This window comes from Bufo gargarizans, chromosome 3, assembly GCF_014858855.1.
Source record: "Bufo gargarizans isolate SCDJY-AF-19 chromosome 3, ASM1485885v1, whole genome shotgun sequence".
Lineage (NCBI taxonomy): Eukaryota > Metazoa > Chordata > Amphibia > Anura > Bufonidae > Bufo > Bufo gargarizans.
Window position 1 is genome coordinate 596,919,530 of NC_058082.1, and position 18,556 is coordinate 596,938,085.

At 42.5% G+C, this 18,556-nt stretch overlaps 1 protein-coding gene across 1 annotated transcript in view; it reads left to right on the top strand.

Moving 5' to 3' along the window:
* Positions 1-18,556, top strand: part of MRPS6 (mitochondrial ribosomal protein S6) — a 56,824-nt gene that overhangs the window by 16,845 nt on the left and 21,423 nt on the right. The window contains exon 2 of the mRNA XM_044284460.1: positions 5,403-5,457. Within this exon, the coding sequence (XP_044140395.1) occupies positions 5,410-5,457 (48 nt within the window). The 5' untranslated portion in view covers positions 5,403-5,409. The remainder of the gene's footprint in view (positions 1-5,402; positions 5,458-18,556) is intronic.

Below are 18,556 nucleotides of genomic sequence, written 5' to 3' on the forward strand. Positions count from 1 at the left end.
GTTGCTGTATTTTCTCCGGCCAAAAAACATAAGAGGGACTGAACTGATGCATCCCGAACTAAATGCTCTCCATTCAGAATGCATTAGGATAAAACAGTTTTTTTTCCGGTATTGAGCTCTTGTGACGGAACTCAATACCGGAAAACAAAAAAGCTCGTGTGAAAGTACCCTAAGATGGACTTGGCACAAAAAAAATTCAGAATTACAATTCTCTGATATATAATATATAACATTTTTCATGATGACTATTTAGACTTTGCCTTAGTCTCTAATGATCACTGTTTTATATCTGTAGTTTGGATTCTGGGTCTCGCATCTAGGTGATCTTTCTCCTTGTGTACATGAGTGCTTAATAATTAATTTCCTATGTTTGTCTTGATATTTATTTTAATTACATTTTTATAGAATACATATTTGGGCTTATTTGTGATTTATTTTTGATATTTTTGTACAACTTTTAGGCTTCTTTTGTTTTAAAGTTGATCATTATGTTTTGTTAGGTATTCCCATCTCAGACTATGGGGGCATATCGCTAGACTATGCCCCCATTGTCTGATAGGTGTGGGTCCCGCACCTATCTCGCAAAGTGAAGGAGGGTGCACTATTTCCATCAGCCCCAAAGAAATTATGTTGGCGCACCTCACTTGCGCGGCCACCGCTTCCATTCACTTCAGTGTTGCCGGCGGAAATAACCGAGCCAGCTCTTGCCTATTTTCGGCGGCCCCATACAAATGAATGGAAGGCGGCCGCTGTTGTTGGACATGCCAGGTCTTCTTTAAAGGGGTATTCCCATCTGGACATTTATGGCATATCAATAGGATATGCTGTTAATATCCGATAGCTGCAGACTCCACTCTCGAGAACTGGGCCTCCAACATTCACGGTCTTCCACCCATTTTTTTACCTTTATGGGACATTGGAAAATAGGCGAGTGTTGATCACTTGGAAGTCCATTGGCTGTGAATGGAGAGGGAGGTTCTTTCCTTTGACAGTGGAGTCCCGTTTTTGAGATGGGAGCAGGTATACGTGCATTTATGGCACATCTTATGGATATCCCATAAATTTCTAGATGGGAATACCCCTTGAAGGTATTCTAACAACCTCAGGCACACAACCATATTACAACTTTGTACAACCTCAGAGTTTTATGTAGCTGTAATCTATGCCGTCTCCCGGCTGTACCCGCCATCTGCCTCCAATTTCGAACCCGGACATACCCTTACTTTCAACCAGGCAGACCCCCTGAGGCTAACATCAGAGCATCTCATGCTCTGATGCACTCCCTTGCCCTGCGCTAAATCATGCAGGGCACGGGCTCTTATGTTTTCAATAACACACGGCTGGGTGAAAACTTCCGCCCGGCAGTGTGTTCGGTGACGTCACCCCATCTGATGGGCAGGCTTTAGTGCTGCCCTAGCAGTATTACTGGCTAGGGCAGCGCTAAATCCAGCCCATCAGTGCCGGTGACGTCACCGGGGTTCCTGGCAGCTCCACGGAGAGCCCTGGTACGTCACCGGATCTCCAAAAAATGACTTTGCCCTGCATCAACTTCTCCGATGATCATGTCAGGGGGGATACCGGGGTGAAAATGAAGGTATGTCCGGGTTCAGCTCTGAACCCGGACAACCCCTTTAACTACTGTACATGCGTGTGTTTTTTTATTTTTGTTTTTTTTTGTATTTTTTTTTTTTTATTTTTGTTTTTATCTTGTGCCTTTTTTACTCTTAGATTTTACATGGTCCAATACACTGAGCAATTATGGGAAACAAAAGTTCATTCCCAGTTGTTCATCAGGGCTGTAGGGGGATGAACAATCGTTACTGTGATAATTGATCCCCATACAGTTTTGTTTGTCGGGAACACATCAGTATTTTCACAGGGCAGTATTCTGCTGAGAAACAATTATATATAATTTTTTATTTTTTTTTTTGCACGCAAACGATCAGATCAGCCTACAATCATGTGTCATCATTTACTGAGCTTTACTGTATCAGGGTTATTACTGTCTGTCTAGAAATAAATCTGACCTTTTCGAGATGCCTGTGCTCGTTGCATCTATAGAAACCTTCATAGTCAGGGTTTGTCAAAATGAGGAAAGGCCTTGTACTTAACATATATTAAAGGGGTTATTTGGAATTTTGATATTGATGGCCAATACTAAGAATAGGTCATCAATATCAGATCGGTGGTGATCAAACACCTGTGACCCTTACTCTTCGTGAGCGATTAGACATCTTCTTAGGCAAGTGATGTCACCATACATCAGTCACTTGGGGTAGGCACAGCTTAGTCCCATTCATGTGAATGAGCCTGCGCAGCAATACCAAGCATAGCCACTATACAATGTACGGCGCTGTTTGGTAAGCTGCATGGAGGCAGCAGCGCACACTGGAGCTCCAGTGAACGCAACAGTCTCCTCAATACGTTGATAGGTGGGGGTGCCGATCTGATTACCTATCCTGAGGATAGTCCATGAATATCAAACTCATGGATAACTCCTTTAATAAGGGTAAAATGTAAAAAAAATGTGTGTGCGAGTCCTGCAGTTGGAGTAAGGGGCCATATTGTACCCACAGAAGGTTTGAGATAGAACAGACTTGCTTGTTCTAGAATGGTCCTTGCTGGATTTTGGCAAATGTGAAGCACCTCCTCCTAGCGCAGTGCAATGGAACCTTCTTTTTTTTTTTTTTTTTTTTATTATATAAATGATATCAAGTTTCCTGATACTGTGTTATGCCTAGTACAAGACATCAGGGGAAGGCGCATGGCACAAGGTCAAGAACATGAAAAAAAGAGAACCCTGTCTTGTGCTCCGCCCCCGCAGACTCTGCACCAGGCAGCACACAATTGTTACTCAACTTTTTAAAGGATAATGGTCATATTTTCATAAAAAAAAATCAATTTTAGCACATGCTGCCGCTTCAGCAGCATTATGCATAAAGCAATCTTTAGTTTCTTCACTTGCCACTGTTTTCCTTGCGTTCCCCCTTAGTTACGGCTGTTTTGAATCCTACATTATGAGGATCTTCTCAAGATGGCTCCTCTGCCAGTTCTCTGAGGCCAAAACTGCATTCCCTCAGGTCACATACAAACTTACTGTAGCCAGCAGCTTGCTGCCAGCCAATCAGATTGGATTACTGAGACACGCCTCCTCACTCTGAAGCCTAATGCCAGCATGCAGTGTGAAGGCCCGCCCCTCTGTCTTCCAAGCCGGAGACAGATGAGCCATAGCAACGTTTTTTTAAGGGAGCAGTGGAAAGGGACAGGAGACATTAATGAAAGCTGTTATTATAAGGTAATTACAGATCTTTTGACAATGATTGACAGACTAACTTAAGCCTAGCTCTAATAAACTAGCAAATAAAAAAAAAATTGACAGTTATCCTTTAAAGGTGTTCTGCAGTTTGTTTAAACTGATGATCTATCCTTATTTTTTTTATTATATTTTTTTTTTGCTAGTTTATTATAATTAGGCATGTATACCTGAGTTAGTCTGTCAATGATTGCCAAAAGATCCGTAATTACCTTATTACCTTGTATCTAGTGTTCGTTTTCCTGCAGTGCCTCCGCAGGGGAAATGATGCATTACACAGTTCATATTAAAATCGCGGGGCTGCCCATAAAGGGCATGGACATGTGGGGCCCTCCAGAGCAAGACGCGTTCTTTGTAGTAACTCTGTATTTCTGTAGATGAGGTCCTGAACCGGGGACCAAACTAAACTTTATTTGCATAAAATAATAAATGCAACCAGTCAAAGCACTTTTACCAGCGACCAAGGTTGTTACCTAAACGTAGAAATCTACTGCTAGTCTGGCGATGGGACCTGAAATAAAGAATCTTGACAATCGGCTGGCTCGGAGCAAATTCCCAAGGAAAATTCAGAACTACGTGGGAAGGCCTCAGTTTGGGAATACACTATTATTACAGCACTAAGCTGTGACTGAGATGAATAAATTCACCTTGGTAGGAGATGATTGTTCTGTCCTGGACTACAACTCTGACGATGATCAGTTGTGTCTGTGGCCATCTTCAAGTTTCTTCTTCCATTTGCCTGTGAGGAGTGGGTTTACTTTGGTTCGTCTTTACATAAAATTATGCCTTAGCGCTTTTTTGTGTTAGTGCCATTGGGCTAACTTTTGTGTGCCTTTTTTATTCGAAGAAACACCACCTCTAGCTGTTAGCTGCAGGTCTGTGGGAATTCTGAAAAGCCACAAAACGCCATAAAAATACAAATGTGCGTCTTTCAGGCTTTTTATTTTTTTATTTATTTAGGCAAAGGAGACCTGATAAAGACCCATTTGTTAGGGAGACCGTTTACTTTAGCACTTAGTTTTGGAGGTGTGCTCTTAGTCTCTATGCACTTCTGTATAGTCAAGTAAAGGAAATAGAAACACCTTTCATAAGAAAAAAAAATCTTAAAGGGAACCTGTCATCAACTTTTTGATGTCCAAACTAACGGCAGTATAAAGTAGAGACGAGTGAGTTGATTTCAGCGGTCTGTCATTTAGAAGTTAAAAGTAAGTGGTTGCCGAGAACCAACATCACAATCGTTGCAGACTGGGCCTGGAAAAGAGTCATGGCCACCTGAGAAGAGTCCTGGTTATTCATGAATTCCTGCTCTCCCTTCCCACCTGCTTACCTAGTTTTTTCCCTTAATCTCTAGGAGAGAACTGCCAATCAGCAGATGGGCGAGAGAGCAGGAGATTATGGATAACCATGACTCTTCCCAGGTAGATTTGACTCTTCTCAAGGCCTGATCTACAATGATTATGATGCTGGTTCTCGGCAACCACTTACCTTTAGCTCATGAGTGGCACACCGCTGAAATCAGCATTTCTGGCCCATAGTGAGGTCAGCATTAAGTTGATGACAGGTTCCCTTTAATGGTCTTCACATTTTTTAATTTTGGTTCTAAAATCGAGCTTTAGCATCTGACTGATATGGCTGTTGAAGAAAGAGAAAATCATGGTTTGAGTGATGCCACACCTTCTTTCCCCCATCTTAGTGCCAGTCTGGCATTGAGTCTTGGTTCTTCGACTAGTTGCTCAGGAAGACCTTGCTTAACAACATGGAATTTTAGTCAACAGTAAACTAATCTGTTGAAACCAGTGTCAGGCAGCTGCTGCCAAGGCCAATAAGATCATGGGTTGCATCAAGAGGGGCATAGATGCCAGTGATGAGAACATAGTCCTACCACTTTACACATCACTAGTCAGACCACACATGGAGTACTGTGTACAGTTCTGGGCTCCTGTGAACAAGGCAGACATAGCAGAGCTAGAGAGGGTTCAGAGGAGGGCAACTAAAGTAATGCACAGTATTCTGCATCGAGGAAGAGATTTTAAGCCTCAGTGTTTCTTGTCTTACATTAGATATTCCCTTTTGTGTTTTTTATAACAAGACCCATAATGCACCACGCCATGCCGCTCGGGGAAGCTGTCATCTTCTACTTGAAAGTGAGTTTTTCGAAATGTGAACTTGGGGGTGAACTGCATCTTCATCTTGAAGTTTCTAATGATTGGATAGATAGAAAGTTGACATTTAGTACACTACAGGCTAGAAATCATGAAATCTTATTACACGTCAATGCAAGTCGAGGGGGAGGAGCGAGCAGGAGCTAAGGAAACAGACACAGAGCCTACATAGGATGGTTATAGCTTAGCACAAGTGCATCATTTCCAAAAATACAGGAGGTGCTTTTTTTTAACTCAATATTAATAGAAACCAATTTTTTAAAGATTATTTTGGCTGTTTTTCGTTTTTCATTGTGGCAGAACTATACCATTGAAAATTAAATCCAAAATATTGTCCTTCCATAGCAGTCACCACAAATGAGAAGACCTCCCATATAGATAGGTAATCCTTTGTCAGTTTACTTCCGTTGTGAGGGGAAGATGTTATCGGAAGGGTAATCTTCATGATAATAGTAGGTGTAGACTTGGGATAATACTATGACAATATGAGGATTATATTGATTGGTGTAATGTGTGATGCTCTAATGGAGTCACTACAAGGGGAGGGGGGGGGACTTTTAAAAGAATCCTCATGAAGACCACCCCTTACCATATGTTAGCGCATATATACAAGCCTCAATGATTCCAGGGGACGTGGCCCATCCATCCATACATTACATGGAGGAGCATTGATCGGCTACAAAGACAAGCCCATTTAGGGTCTGTAGGCAGGTTTGGCAGATACATTCGGTAGTGCTCATGGGCACAGCCAAGTATGCAGTTGTAGAGTTTTGCCAGTCTAATGATGCGCACAAGATACAGAGCAATCAGCTGTTTGAAGCAGTGTAATATTGTGTATATAATGCTGGACGCCCCCGTTTATGCTGCCTGCTATGTGACTTTAGCTGTTTTATCACAAGTGCCCATTAAATAGGTGAGACCCATCAGGTGGGTGAAGCCAGACATATGTGATGGAACATTTATGTATGTGGATTTTTTTCTGTCGCACTGCCACCTTGTTGTGTGTGGGGTCATCGCAGACCTTTGTCGTGTCTTGTGTGTGTGTCTGGAATTAATCTGACAATCAGGGGCCTTAAATTCGAAAGACCCCCTCCCATCTCCTGACACATCTGTCTTAGTAAATACTTGTATTCCCCATGTAATACCAATTCTGGACCTTTTTATTCTGATAACTCTGCATTTTGCTGTTCCTCTGTTATTCCTCTAGAATAACTGGGGCTTACTATTCACCTGTGTCAAAGGGGCTTTTCCCTACAGTGTAGAGACACACCCTCTGGCCTATGTAGTCATACATTTCTAGGAGGAATAACGGCAAAAAGAAAATATAATAATAAAAAAATATTTTGTAGGAAAAAAAGTTGTGAGCATTTAGATGAAGTGCAGAGAGGAGTGAGGGAAGGGAACTGCTGTGAGCACATTTCCAGATCATTGAGGTGATGCCCTTACAGACTAGAATTTCTATGCTATAGCATGTCTACAAAAACAAGATGCTATTATACTGCCGAGTCCCTTTAAGGCAAATATGGCACCTGATACTTTTTATTATCTTCACTTCCTCTAGTGGTACAGAGTTTTGCGTTGGCATTCATCTTCACAGGTGTCTCCCGAAACCATAAAGCACATTTCAGACATTAGCAATATGGTTTCCTTAGTGCCTTTAAAACCTGACTCATCCTTGGGTTCAAGTTAGCCAAGTCCAAATTTTGAGGCCCCCAAAACTGGGGTCGTAGAAGGAAATGCCTTACTTGCACTTGTGTGCAAAAAAAATTACTACCACCATCAAGATCAGTTATCAACAATTCTTTGATAAAGAACTTGTCACATAATATAAAATAGTTCCAGTTCCTCTGGGGCGGTACCAGTTAGGCTGTACTTTCAGAATTTGTTGAGGACGCTTTCCATTCGCAGGCATAGGCTCTTGCCACTTCTGATATCAAAATATCTCTCTCCCATATATTATAAGATTCTCTTCCTAATTGGCTCCGGCGGGCTGGAAAGTTGGACTTTTTATAGTCTCTATCAGTCCAGAAGTAGAATGACCTGAAAGTTTGATGTCCTCCAGTCTCTACTTTTGAACCTAATGCACGCGGGGTCAACAAGATGTCTGCTTGATGCTTAGAAACTTTGTCTTAGGTTTGCTTTTTCCTCTGTTTCTATTGCTTACCCTCGGGGGGAAGGGGCTTACAGCCTTTTTTTTTTGGGCCTGTTGGTGGGAAAAGCTACTCCCTGTTGTACATCTTATAACCTCATTATAATCTCTGTTGAAATATACAGCGTGTTGATGATGTTATTAATGTAGCCAGGACTAATTCTACCTTTTTATAATGTACAGTCTCCTTGCTTTTTTTTGCTATACTTAAAAATGATGGTTCTTCATGGGAGGTCTCAGAAGTTTAGGCATCCAAACAAAGTAGACTACACCTTTTGGATAGTAATTTGAGGCATATAGAAAAGCAATGTTTTACAGGGCCGTAGGTACCGGAAACCTGTAAATATGTGGATTCTTTTTCCTTTTCAATATGCAGACTTTGTTTTTTGTTTTTTATTGTCTATTTAACACAATGGTATTGTTAAAAATATTTTCTGTCAATTAAAACAATGTGAACTTTTTTGTGTGTGAAATAGTTACCAAAACCATGAAGAATTTTTGTGCTGTTGATAATGTTCTTGTTGAGTAAACTATATCTTTGTTTGTTTCCTTAAGTGCCAAATTAAAGCCAACTTTTTATTGACCTTGTGGCGTTGGATGACATTACTATGCACACTTTTTCTGTTTGATTTAATTAGCCTGAAACATAGAAATAAAGCACAGCATGCGTGACTGGTCTTTAGAGAGATCAGACTGAATGCAAAATATTGCATGGGGTGGGAAAGCGACTCGGCTTTTTTTTTTTTTTTTAATTGTTTGTAAGGAAGGAAACGGAAAAATAGCCCAGATATATATAGAAAATTTAGCCGAAATCGCACTGTCATACATCGACCAGATTTTAGTGCAGTGACAATTGGCCAGGAATCTCAACAGCAACTGTTGTCATCTAAATGTCAGTAGTGCAGCCTAAGACTTTGGGCCTGTAACTCCAGTGAAATATTACCGTATGGCTTTGACATCTTGAATCTCCACAGAATTGGTTTTACAAATAATGTTGTTCATCTCCTTCACTTAGAACAGGCTGGGCGTATGCCGTTGGAGAGGGGGTAAAGCTACTGCCAGACCACTCTGACAGTTGCTTATCTCCCACAGTTGAAATCCAACATGCCTGATCCATTTTTTTTATCAGGAAAACCTCATACCCATTATATAAAAGTTGGCCAAACACATCAACTATGTAATGTATACAGCGTGCTTTCGGGCTTGTTCACAATCTGTAACACTTTGGGGGGTATTATTCTTTATGATGTGCATTTTACTCATTTGGGGCTAAAAAAAAAAAATTATAGATTTTATTTTATTTTTCATTTGGGTTTTATTAAAAATGTTCAGCTGTTTGAGTTACACGGTTAAATATCACTCTGCGTGTAGGCTGTCGGTTTCTGTTTTCTTTGAATCTGGTCATCTGATGACTCATGTGTAGCTATTATCTCCGATCTCCTCACCTCCTAAACACTTATTTAAGCCATTCATAAGAATAGAGCTATGAGTTTTTATGAAGTCAGGGGATCAGAGAAAAGAGCTATATATGAGCCGTTGGAGGACGGGATTCAGAGAAAACAGTAACTGACATCCTGCTAGCAGACTGATTTTTTTTAACCCTGTCTCTTATAAACAGCTGAACTTATTTCATAAAGAAGATTAAATGTGGACGACACATCAGTGACCTTCAACCTGTGAACACTAATGGTTCTAGACTACCCCCGCCCATTGAATGAAGAAATGAAAACGCAAAGGATGGGGCTTGTTGCTGTATTGTGTGGAGATAGAGATATATAATAATTTTATTTTTTTTAAGTCCCACAGTCAGTGTGGTGTGGGGTCGCTAAAAGATCATGTTATGAATGTCTCATCGTAGATGATCCCTCCTATGTGCAGAAAAGTCTATCCTGTAGAAGTATAACTAGGTGATTACGTGCCACTGATCATGTTCTCGGGGAGGGGGATGGTAGCAGATCTCTTGACAAACATGAAAGACCGGAAATAGCAGAGGTAGAAAAATCAACTTCGTGAAGAGGGGAAAGAAAAGGTGGATTGGCTTTGTTTGACAGAGATTGTCGTGAACAGACTCCAACATTCGTTGGCTTCTACGTATTATAAGAGTATTACGAGGATTCAAGTAGAACAGTGTGACCAGATGTTGCATGACTGTGCAGGCTGGTGTCATTGAAGCCTGTAAAGACATTGGCACACTTCGAAAGAAGCCTTTTTTATATTTGGACCTATGAGATTGCGCCTACGAAAAGTGGAAGAGACATGGGACACGCGTCAAACCATGAAGAAACAGCCACAGTGTCCTCTTCCCCCTGAGTGTCCCTTGTTATCACTTTTTGGGTCAGTATTCTTGGATATGTATGAATCCTACTTGCCACCTCTCTTCTGGAAGAGCTGTCAAGTCTCACTGGCACCACATCCTGACTGCAGACACTCCCTTCTCTTCCCTCCTGGTTGCCTCTGGTGCCTAAAAAAAGTGGAAGAGACATGGGCCGTGAAGGAACAGCCACAGTGTCTTCTTCCCTTGGAAAGTGTCCCTTGTTATAACTTATTGGGTCTGTAATCTTGGATGTGTATGAATCCTACTTGCCACCTCTCTCCAGGAAGACCTGTCAAGTCTCCCTGGTGCCACATCCTGACTGCCAATGCTCCCTTCTCTTCACTCCCGGTAGCTTCTGCTGACAATGTCCTGACATCAGGGCTGGTCTGCAGTCTGTATTTAGTTAGATGTCTAGTCTGGGGTCTGTGTTCATTTTGGGCTTTAATGATTGGATCATATGCACTACTGCCCTAGTTTGGGGTGAACCATATGTTAATTATGCATAGTACCACACCTCTTGGAATCTCCATGATTTCACTTTTTAAAGGTTGTCATTAATGGGCTGAAGATCTTGTTGCCCACAGTCTAAGTTTTGGGAAACAAGCCACTGAGGATCCAGGAGGCCCATCTGGTAACGTTCAGCCCGTATCATACTTTGCAGACTTGATAGCTTCATGTTGTTTTGTAGCACAGTGATGGCTTTGACCTTTATTTCTCAGTTTCCCGTAATAAAACCCACTCCCTGTTATCCATCCTTGAAGCATTACAAAGACAATGCATCCTCTTATTCCTGGAGTGTCTGCAATCCACCTGACTTACTCTTAATGAACTTGGTTTTGGACTGGTGAGCTGCCAGGAGTCAGATGTCCAAAACTAGTTGATGTTTTTGAACTAAATCACAAGTAAGTCGTCTCCAGCCCATTTAAGTATCTTTGAGCACTTTGTCTAACCTTAAGGTGAAGATTTTGCTTGTTATTCTTTATCGATGTGGGCTGTGTGTACTTGGAGCCCCTAATAGTTCTTAATACAGAGCCATAGGCTCTCCTTGTGCTGCTGTATGATGCCTCCATGATATGTCATCTGATGGAGCTTGGCCAGGAGCGTTGCTAGGGTATCAAAAGATCCGGGGCCCAAGCCCCAATGCATATTGACCAATTCTCTAAGTCGACGAACCGACCCCAACCCCCCCACCACCGCAAACACTAGCATTGAAGACCTTTTTACTGTACTTGCTATACAGCTATACCTCTCACGTCCAGTGCCTCCCAGGTGACGTCTCCTCTCATGTAGATCTTCTCGGTAATCCTCCTCTCCATTCGGTCCAGACAACTTCTCTGTCGCCTTGTCTATACAGAGTGTGACACACAGACATTTTGGGTTCCTCACTTTTCTATACCCCCAAATACTATTCTGAAGAAAAATGAGTGCCATACAGATAATCTTCCTCACAGAAATAGTACTCCCAACAGTGATAGTGCTGCCCAAGAGTGCCTCCATAGAAGAGCCATTAATAATGCCCCTACAGAGCCCCCAGTAGAAATAAGGCCCCCTATTGTTCCACCAGTGGTAATAAAGCTATCTACAGAACCCTCAGTAGTAATAAGGCCCCCCACAGTGCTCTTAGTATAAATAATGCAGATCTAGAAGTCCCTCCTATAGAACCCCCAGTAGTGATAAGAACGCCTAATGTCTCCTGGATTTAAAGTGCCCCCATATTTATATTGCCCCCTACTGTTATAATGCTCACTCTGAAGCGCCCCAGTATTTATAATGCTGCCTGCAGTGCCCCCTGTAGTTATATTCCTCAGTTTAGTGTCCTCAGAAATTATAATTCCTTTGCCCCTCCACCATAGTGCCATGTAAATAACATTATTTCCCATCTCTCCTGCCCACTCCAATATACAGCCCCACGTAAATGGAATCGCGCCCTTCCGAGCTGCCTTCAACATAGTCTCATATAAAGAACATCAACCCCTCCCCAGTCACCTTCAACATACAGCCCCATGTAAATAACTACCCCTCAACATTCAGTCCCATGTAAATATCACTCCCTTCCACAGCAGCCTTCAACATATAGTCCCATGTAAATAACATCACCCTGCCCTAGAAACTTCCAACATGCATTCCCATGTAAATAACATCACCCACTCAATTTTCAGTCCCATGTAAGTAACTTCCCTCCCTTCAGCTCTAACGTACAGTCCCAGTTAAATAACCACAACTCCAAGCATTTGTGTAGCAGACCTCACCACAGCTTCTTCCCAGGACTTCTCTTCACTGCTGAGTCATCCTCTCCTGAACTGGTCACATGATGGTGACATCATCGCAGGTCCTTTTCAGTTACTACATTTAGAACTTATCACATGACCTGGGATGTCACCACAGGTCCTTCAGCTCTTGCAGGGCATTAGATTGAATTTTATATTGCTGTCCTGAGGACTGCAATACAGTTGTATCTATCTGGCAGGCAGGACATTCAGGGCCTGGGACAAAACCTCAGGAGCTCAGGCCCCGAATGTTTTAACCTAGCAACGCCCCTGAGCTAGGCATAACACAGACATACCTAGGTGCAGTACGGGCCCATAGAATTCTGTGGGTGCCATATTACTATCTCCATGCAACTGTGAACTTTTACGTAGCTGTAATACATCAGCATACATGAGGCTTAAAAAGGGGTTGTCCACATTTTGATGGCCAATCTTAACCACCTCCCGTCCGCACATTAACTAAAAACTTCCGGGAGGTGGTTCTATATCTCTGAATGGACCTTCTGGAATGTCCCTTCAGAGATCGCAGCTGCACGCTAATCGTGCAGCTGCAGATCGGGTTGCCCGCTGTCAGTGACAGCAGGGCAACCCTTAGAGAAGGCAGGGACAGTTCCCAGGTGTCCCTGCCTTCTAGAAGTACAATCTCTGAATGGTTTGGATAAGTAAAAGCGTTCCAAAGCTATTACCACATAAAGTGAGATATGTCGGATTAGCAAAATTAGGCCTGGTCAGGAAGGGGGCAAATGGCCCGGATGTGAAGTGGTTAAGGATAGGCTATCCATATTTGATTGACGGGGGTCCTACACCTAATTCTCTGCCGATCAGCTGCTTTCTGCCTTTAACAAACACATACTTTTACATACTCTTTACATATTCCACATCGCTTTACAGACATTAGCATCACATTGTCCCCAATGGGGCTCACAATCTAAGTTCCCTATCAGTATATCTATGGAGTGTGGGAAGAAGTAGTACCTGGAGAAAATACAGACTCCACACAGATCTTGTCCTTGGTCAGATTCGAACCTAGGACCCCAGTGCTGCAAGGCACCATGTCGGCACTTTCCTTCCCCCTGTTCTCAGCCTCACTGCATCCTGGCAGGATGTTTACATGCAGAACTTCCTGTTTTCATTATATTATTTATTATTATTATTATATTTTTTGTATTCCACCTTGTCACTTGATGCAATTGATCACTTATACTGTAGTCTACAATAATCCCTATTGATAATGACATCTGAAGGGTTAAATGACTAGGCCTTTTGAGTTATCCCTGATCATGTTCATTGCCAGCTGGTGTATATTGTATAAGACATATAAGCAGTAAAGCTGAGAAATGGGGATCATTCTAAATTCAAGTGGTATTATACCTACTGTAAATGGATCAATGGAAGCTCTTAGCGCACTTTTTGATCAAACTTGTGTCGGGCCCATCTACCAAGCGTTAAGGGACCCGTCTGCGGAAGCCACCTTGACGCTTGGTAGATGGGCCCGACACAAGTTTGATCAAAATGTCCGTTAAGAGCTTCCATTGATCCATTCATAGTAGGTATAATACCACTTGAATTTAGAATGATCCCCATTTCTCAGCTTTACTCCTTATGTGTGTGCAGCCATTTTTTTTTTTATCAACTATGTTTGCTTTATGGATATGCACCTATGAATAAGAATGTGCCAGTCTAAATTTTCTTGTAGCATTGTATTAGACGGACGGCACCCACCTCATGTGGAGCAGACTCTGCTCCATCCACTTCTCGTGCATTTTTTATGTAAAGTTATGTCCGGGGGCGCAAAGGGTTTATTAGAGGGGAGTCTATCACTTACAGACAAGGGTTTCTATTCACAAAAATACCTCATAATGAAGCACTGTTCTTCTCATCAAAATCACAGAAACTTGGTTGTAGGATTTGACTTCAGTAAGGTCTGTCGGGAGCAGTCTTTCTACAGATCTGGGAAAGAATCATAGCTTTTAGGCCTCATGCACATCAACGTCCTATTCCTATCCACATTATCATCTTGATGGCCTTATGTTCAGTTCCGCAAAATGCAGAACGCACGCAGCTGTAGAGCAGCAACTAATACTCAACTAAATCGAGTAATTCGAGAGACAAAAAAATCCTCGATGCTAATTTTTTGCATTGAGGATTTGTTTGTCACGTGACCACGGAGCTGAAGTGAAGCGCTTGCTTGTATACTCACCTTTCCAGCAGGTGGCCTCCTCACACTCCACAGTACGTCCATGGTCCCGAGCTGCACTAGCCTCTTGACGTACGCACGCCGTAACCTGACGCGCTGTGTGACGTCAGGCGCAGAGCAGCGCGGAATGATGGAATGTCGCCGGCGCCCCTGCTGGAAAGGTAAGTTGGTGTGACTAAGGCCTGGCGAACCGGAGTGCACAGCGTCATAGCAACCAATGACGCTGTGCACTCCGGGTGAGCTGCTGGCCCAAGGGTGGAGGGGGGAGACAGAGCGGCTGGCCCGTTGGGGGGTGGGGGGGGACAGCGGCTAGCCCAAGGGTGGGTGGGGGGTTGAGAGGCTGACCCAAGGGTGGGGGTGGCGGTGGCGCTGACGCTGATGGTACCAGGGGGAACTGATGCACTTGGTCTGATCGCACAGGGGGGGACCAAGGGTGTTGGGGGTTAACGGTAGGGGCTCTGATGAGTTTTTATAAAGGAAAAAAAAATCTTTTTTTCTTATTAGATTATTTTTTTACGATTAATCGAGTAATCGATAGAATACTCCATTTCTAAAATAATCGTTTACTGCTGCCCTACATAGCTGGTATCCGTATTTTGCGGATCTGCAATTTGCAGACCACAAAACAATCAATGGTGGTTTGCATGAGCCCTTATTCCGGCGCTGTGGAGTCTTGAGTCCTTTTTTTTTTTTTGGATGATTCAGAAAAAATTGACTGACATGAGCATCAAAAAATTGTGATGAAAACAATGAGAAACCTGAAGTTCCCATCGTTTAACTACAGTCCACTTTTTAGTAATTATGTATCTGTGTGTGTGTGTGTGTGTGTGTGTGTAATTTTATTATACATGAGCCATTAATGATAGTCAGAGCAGGGTCGGACTCTACCACCAAGATATCAGAGGATGCTCTGGTGGACCTAGGCTCTAATACCATAGTTGGCCCCAAAGGTCCTGGAGATAGAAGCAGGGATGGCTAACCTCTGGCACTCCAGCTGTGGTGAAACTACGACTCCAGGCATGCTCCATTCATTTCTATAGAGTTCTGAGAACATCCAAGCAAATGTACATTTTGAGAGTCATGGATCGGGCCCATCTACCAAGCGTTAAGGGACCCGTCTGCGGAAGCCACCTCATGTAGGGATTGGGCACCAAAAGTAACTTCCTCTGGTGAGCCTAAGGAACGCCAATCTTACACTGATTCAAGTGTGGAAAAATAGAGAAGTTCGAGTCTGAAGGTTGCCTTTACCAAATCCTTAGGCCAGCTTTCTATAATGAACCACGGTGGAAGCAGCGTTATTCTGGTGGACTGTGTATTGAATAGATACGATGGTTGCTTGATGAATAGTAAGAATGTGTCTTAGACATTGATAACAGTTAGAGAAACAGATGGTGGACAACCCCTTCAAAGGGAACATATAAAACCAAATGTACCTTAATGCTTGGTTACCCTGATAGCTCCCAGCGATCTATCCATAATCTTCTCAGGACTAACCTGTCCTATTTTATCGCCCTATAATGCTTTCCCGCCTTTTATGCTAATTAACAGAAAAGAGTCATATCTTACATGCTTGACCAGAGAAGAGTAAAATTTTCTCAGTCAAGCTCCTCAGCGCCGCCTAAGAAACCCCCCTACAGATAGAATCTTGTGTGATCTTCCTTGCTCCCCTCCCTGTCCCCTCTTTTGTTAGATTGACAGCCTGCAGTGTGGCTGGGATTATATCGGTCTAGAGCATGCGCGGTGAGCTCCTTGGTAAGGCGCGATCCTGTCTCCGGCTGCCACTGTTAGCCGGGTTTCAGCGGCGCATGCGCAAGACTTGTGCCATCTCGGCTGCGCTGCAAGCTGTCAATCTAACAAGAGTAGACTGTTGGGGTGCGTGCTTACCTAGACTCGAAGCAAGGAAGCCCTTATTTGCATACGACCTGCGGGGGAATAAAAGTTGTTTTACTGCGATCATGCGCCTCAGACATCTTACACAAGAACATCATTAGAAGCCGGATGTTAACAGCTTTAAGGTACTGCTGGCGGTTTATGATGCATTTTGGTGCTGACAGGTTCCCTTTTAAGGCGGATATGTAATTACAGTAAAAAACTGTTATAGTGTATGTGTTGTGTGTTATGAGTTTTATGAACCGTGGATATTTGTTTGGTTTATGTGATTGTTCAGCTCGTTATTCACATATGTGCTGGTTATAGGAAGTTTATGAGAGATTTTACACATGACCGCCTCTGTTACATGGCTGAAGCCACTGCCGTAGATATGTCATTCCTGTGAGATACATCTAGACAATGTTGATCCTCACAGTTCCTGCTAATGATATACTCTACATACAACAACAGGTGCTGCACAAACTGCGGGCTCGACGACTACTTTATCTATAGTATCACAAGTTCTCTACCTTATAAATTAAAGGGGTTGTCAAGGATTAGGAAAACCATGGCTGCCCTCTTTCAAAAATGCTGCCACACACCTGTCCGTGGGTTGTGTCTGGTACTGCTCATAGGCTCCATTGAAGTGAATAGGACAGAAATGCGATATCGAACGCAACCTAGGGACAAGTGTGGTCCTGTTTTTGACAGAAAACGGCCATGTTTTTGCTGGATCACCCTTTAAGACGGAATCCCTCTAAAGATTAGAAATGTAATATCTTGTCTATTGAGATAGAATAAGTTAGGTTTAGGAGCTAAACGTTTGAGGCTTCATTACCGAGAGATTCAGATCTAATTTTTGTGGAATCAAAACGCCACCCTCATGAAGGTTTGAACACATATTTACAATTTTTTAGGTTAGGATATTGATATGGATGGTGACAACAGGTTCTGTATGCAGCCAGCATGATAACCTTCAGGTATCTGGCACATCTCTTCTTCATAGTACCTTTATGGTGGAAAAACCCAACGAGAACCCATCTCCTCATTATGACCGTTCATGTGCAAGACATACAACACAATCACTCCACTAACAAACGAGATATCAAGCCAAAATTCTGACTACCTGACATATTGGCAAGAGACATCATCTCTGTAGCAGCCATATTGTATTACTTGCCTCCTTAAACTAATTTGAAGGGCTCAATCCTCCAAAACTTAGAACATCAGCTGCGAACAACATCTTGCAACCCAATGCAAATATCAAACGGCCTATTGAAGAGAGTTGAACCTTCACTGATCTTGATTGATGGTCTATCTTAAGAATAAACCATCAATTTTACAAAACTGGATAAGCCCTTAAAAGCCCCATCTACTGCCGGCCCTCAAACTAATTGTATTTTTTTTTATTTATTTATTTATTTTAAACTTTGTTTATTAAACATTTTTCGATTTACATGTAAGATATATTGCATAGATATCATTAAATGACATGAAAAAACAAGACATAGGATATTATTACACCAACTTATAGAGTACGAAACAAAAATGGCGTACAGTACATGTGAAGAAAATGTAAAGAAAACGAAAAGGGGAGGGGGTGTAATGTATAGGTAATAAGTAATTCTCTCCTTCGCTCTACAAGTGTAAGTCAGCATGATGGGTATCCCAGAGGGACCAAATCTGCAAAAACCTGTCCACTGTTCCCCGCGATAGGGCCGTATGGTATTCTAAGGAGCGTATCTCTTGGATACAAGAATACAAATCTACCCTAGATGGAGGAGTAGTTTTCTTCCAGAAAAGTGCTATCGGACATTTTTCCGCAGTAAGTAGGTGGAGGGGCAGCCTGGAGACGGGACCTCTCATACCTCTAGATGGTACATTTAACAGGCATGTCAGTGGATCCAACACCACATAATACCGTAGGATTTCTCCTATTACAGAGGCCACCATATCCCAGAAGGGAAACGCTAAAGGACATTCCCAGAGAATGTGATAGATTGATGCGCCATTAGCTAGGCATCTCCAGCAAACATTAGGGATACTCCTATTCAAATTGTGCAGCACCTCCGGGGTATGATACCAATGCATCAACAATTTTTGTTAGTTTTCTTTGTAGGTTACACAAGATGAACTGGTGAAAGCCCTCGACCATATCACGCTCCAAAGATCTAGTGGGAATTCCCTATATAGACACTTTTCCCATTTTCTCATATATAAATGTCCCCCTCCTATTAGATAGCTCTTGGAAGAGAGCAGATCATATATGTCAGAAATAAGACCTT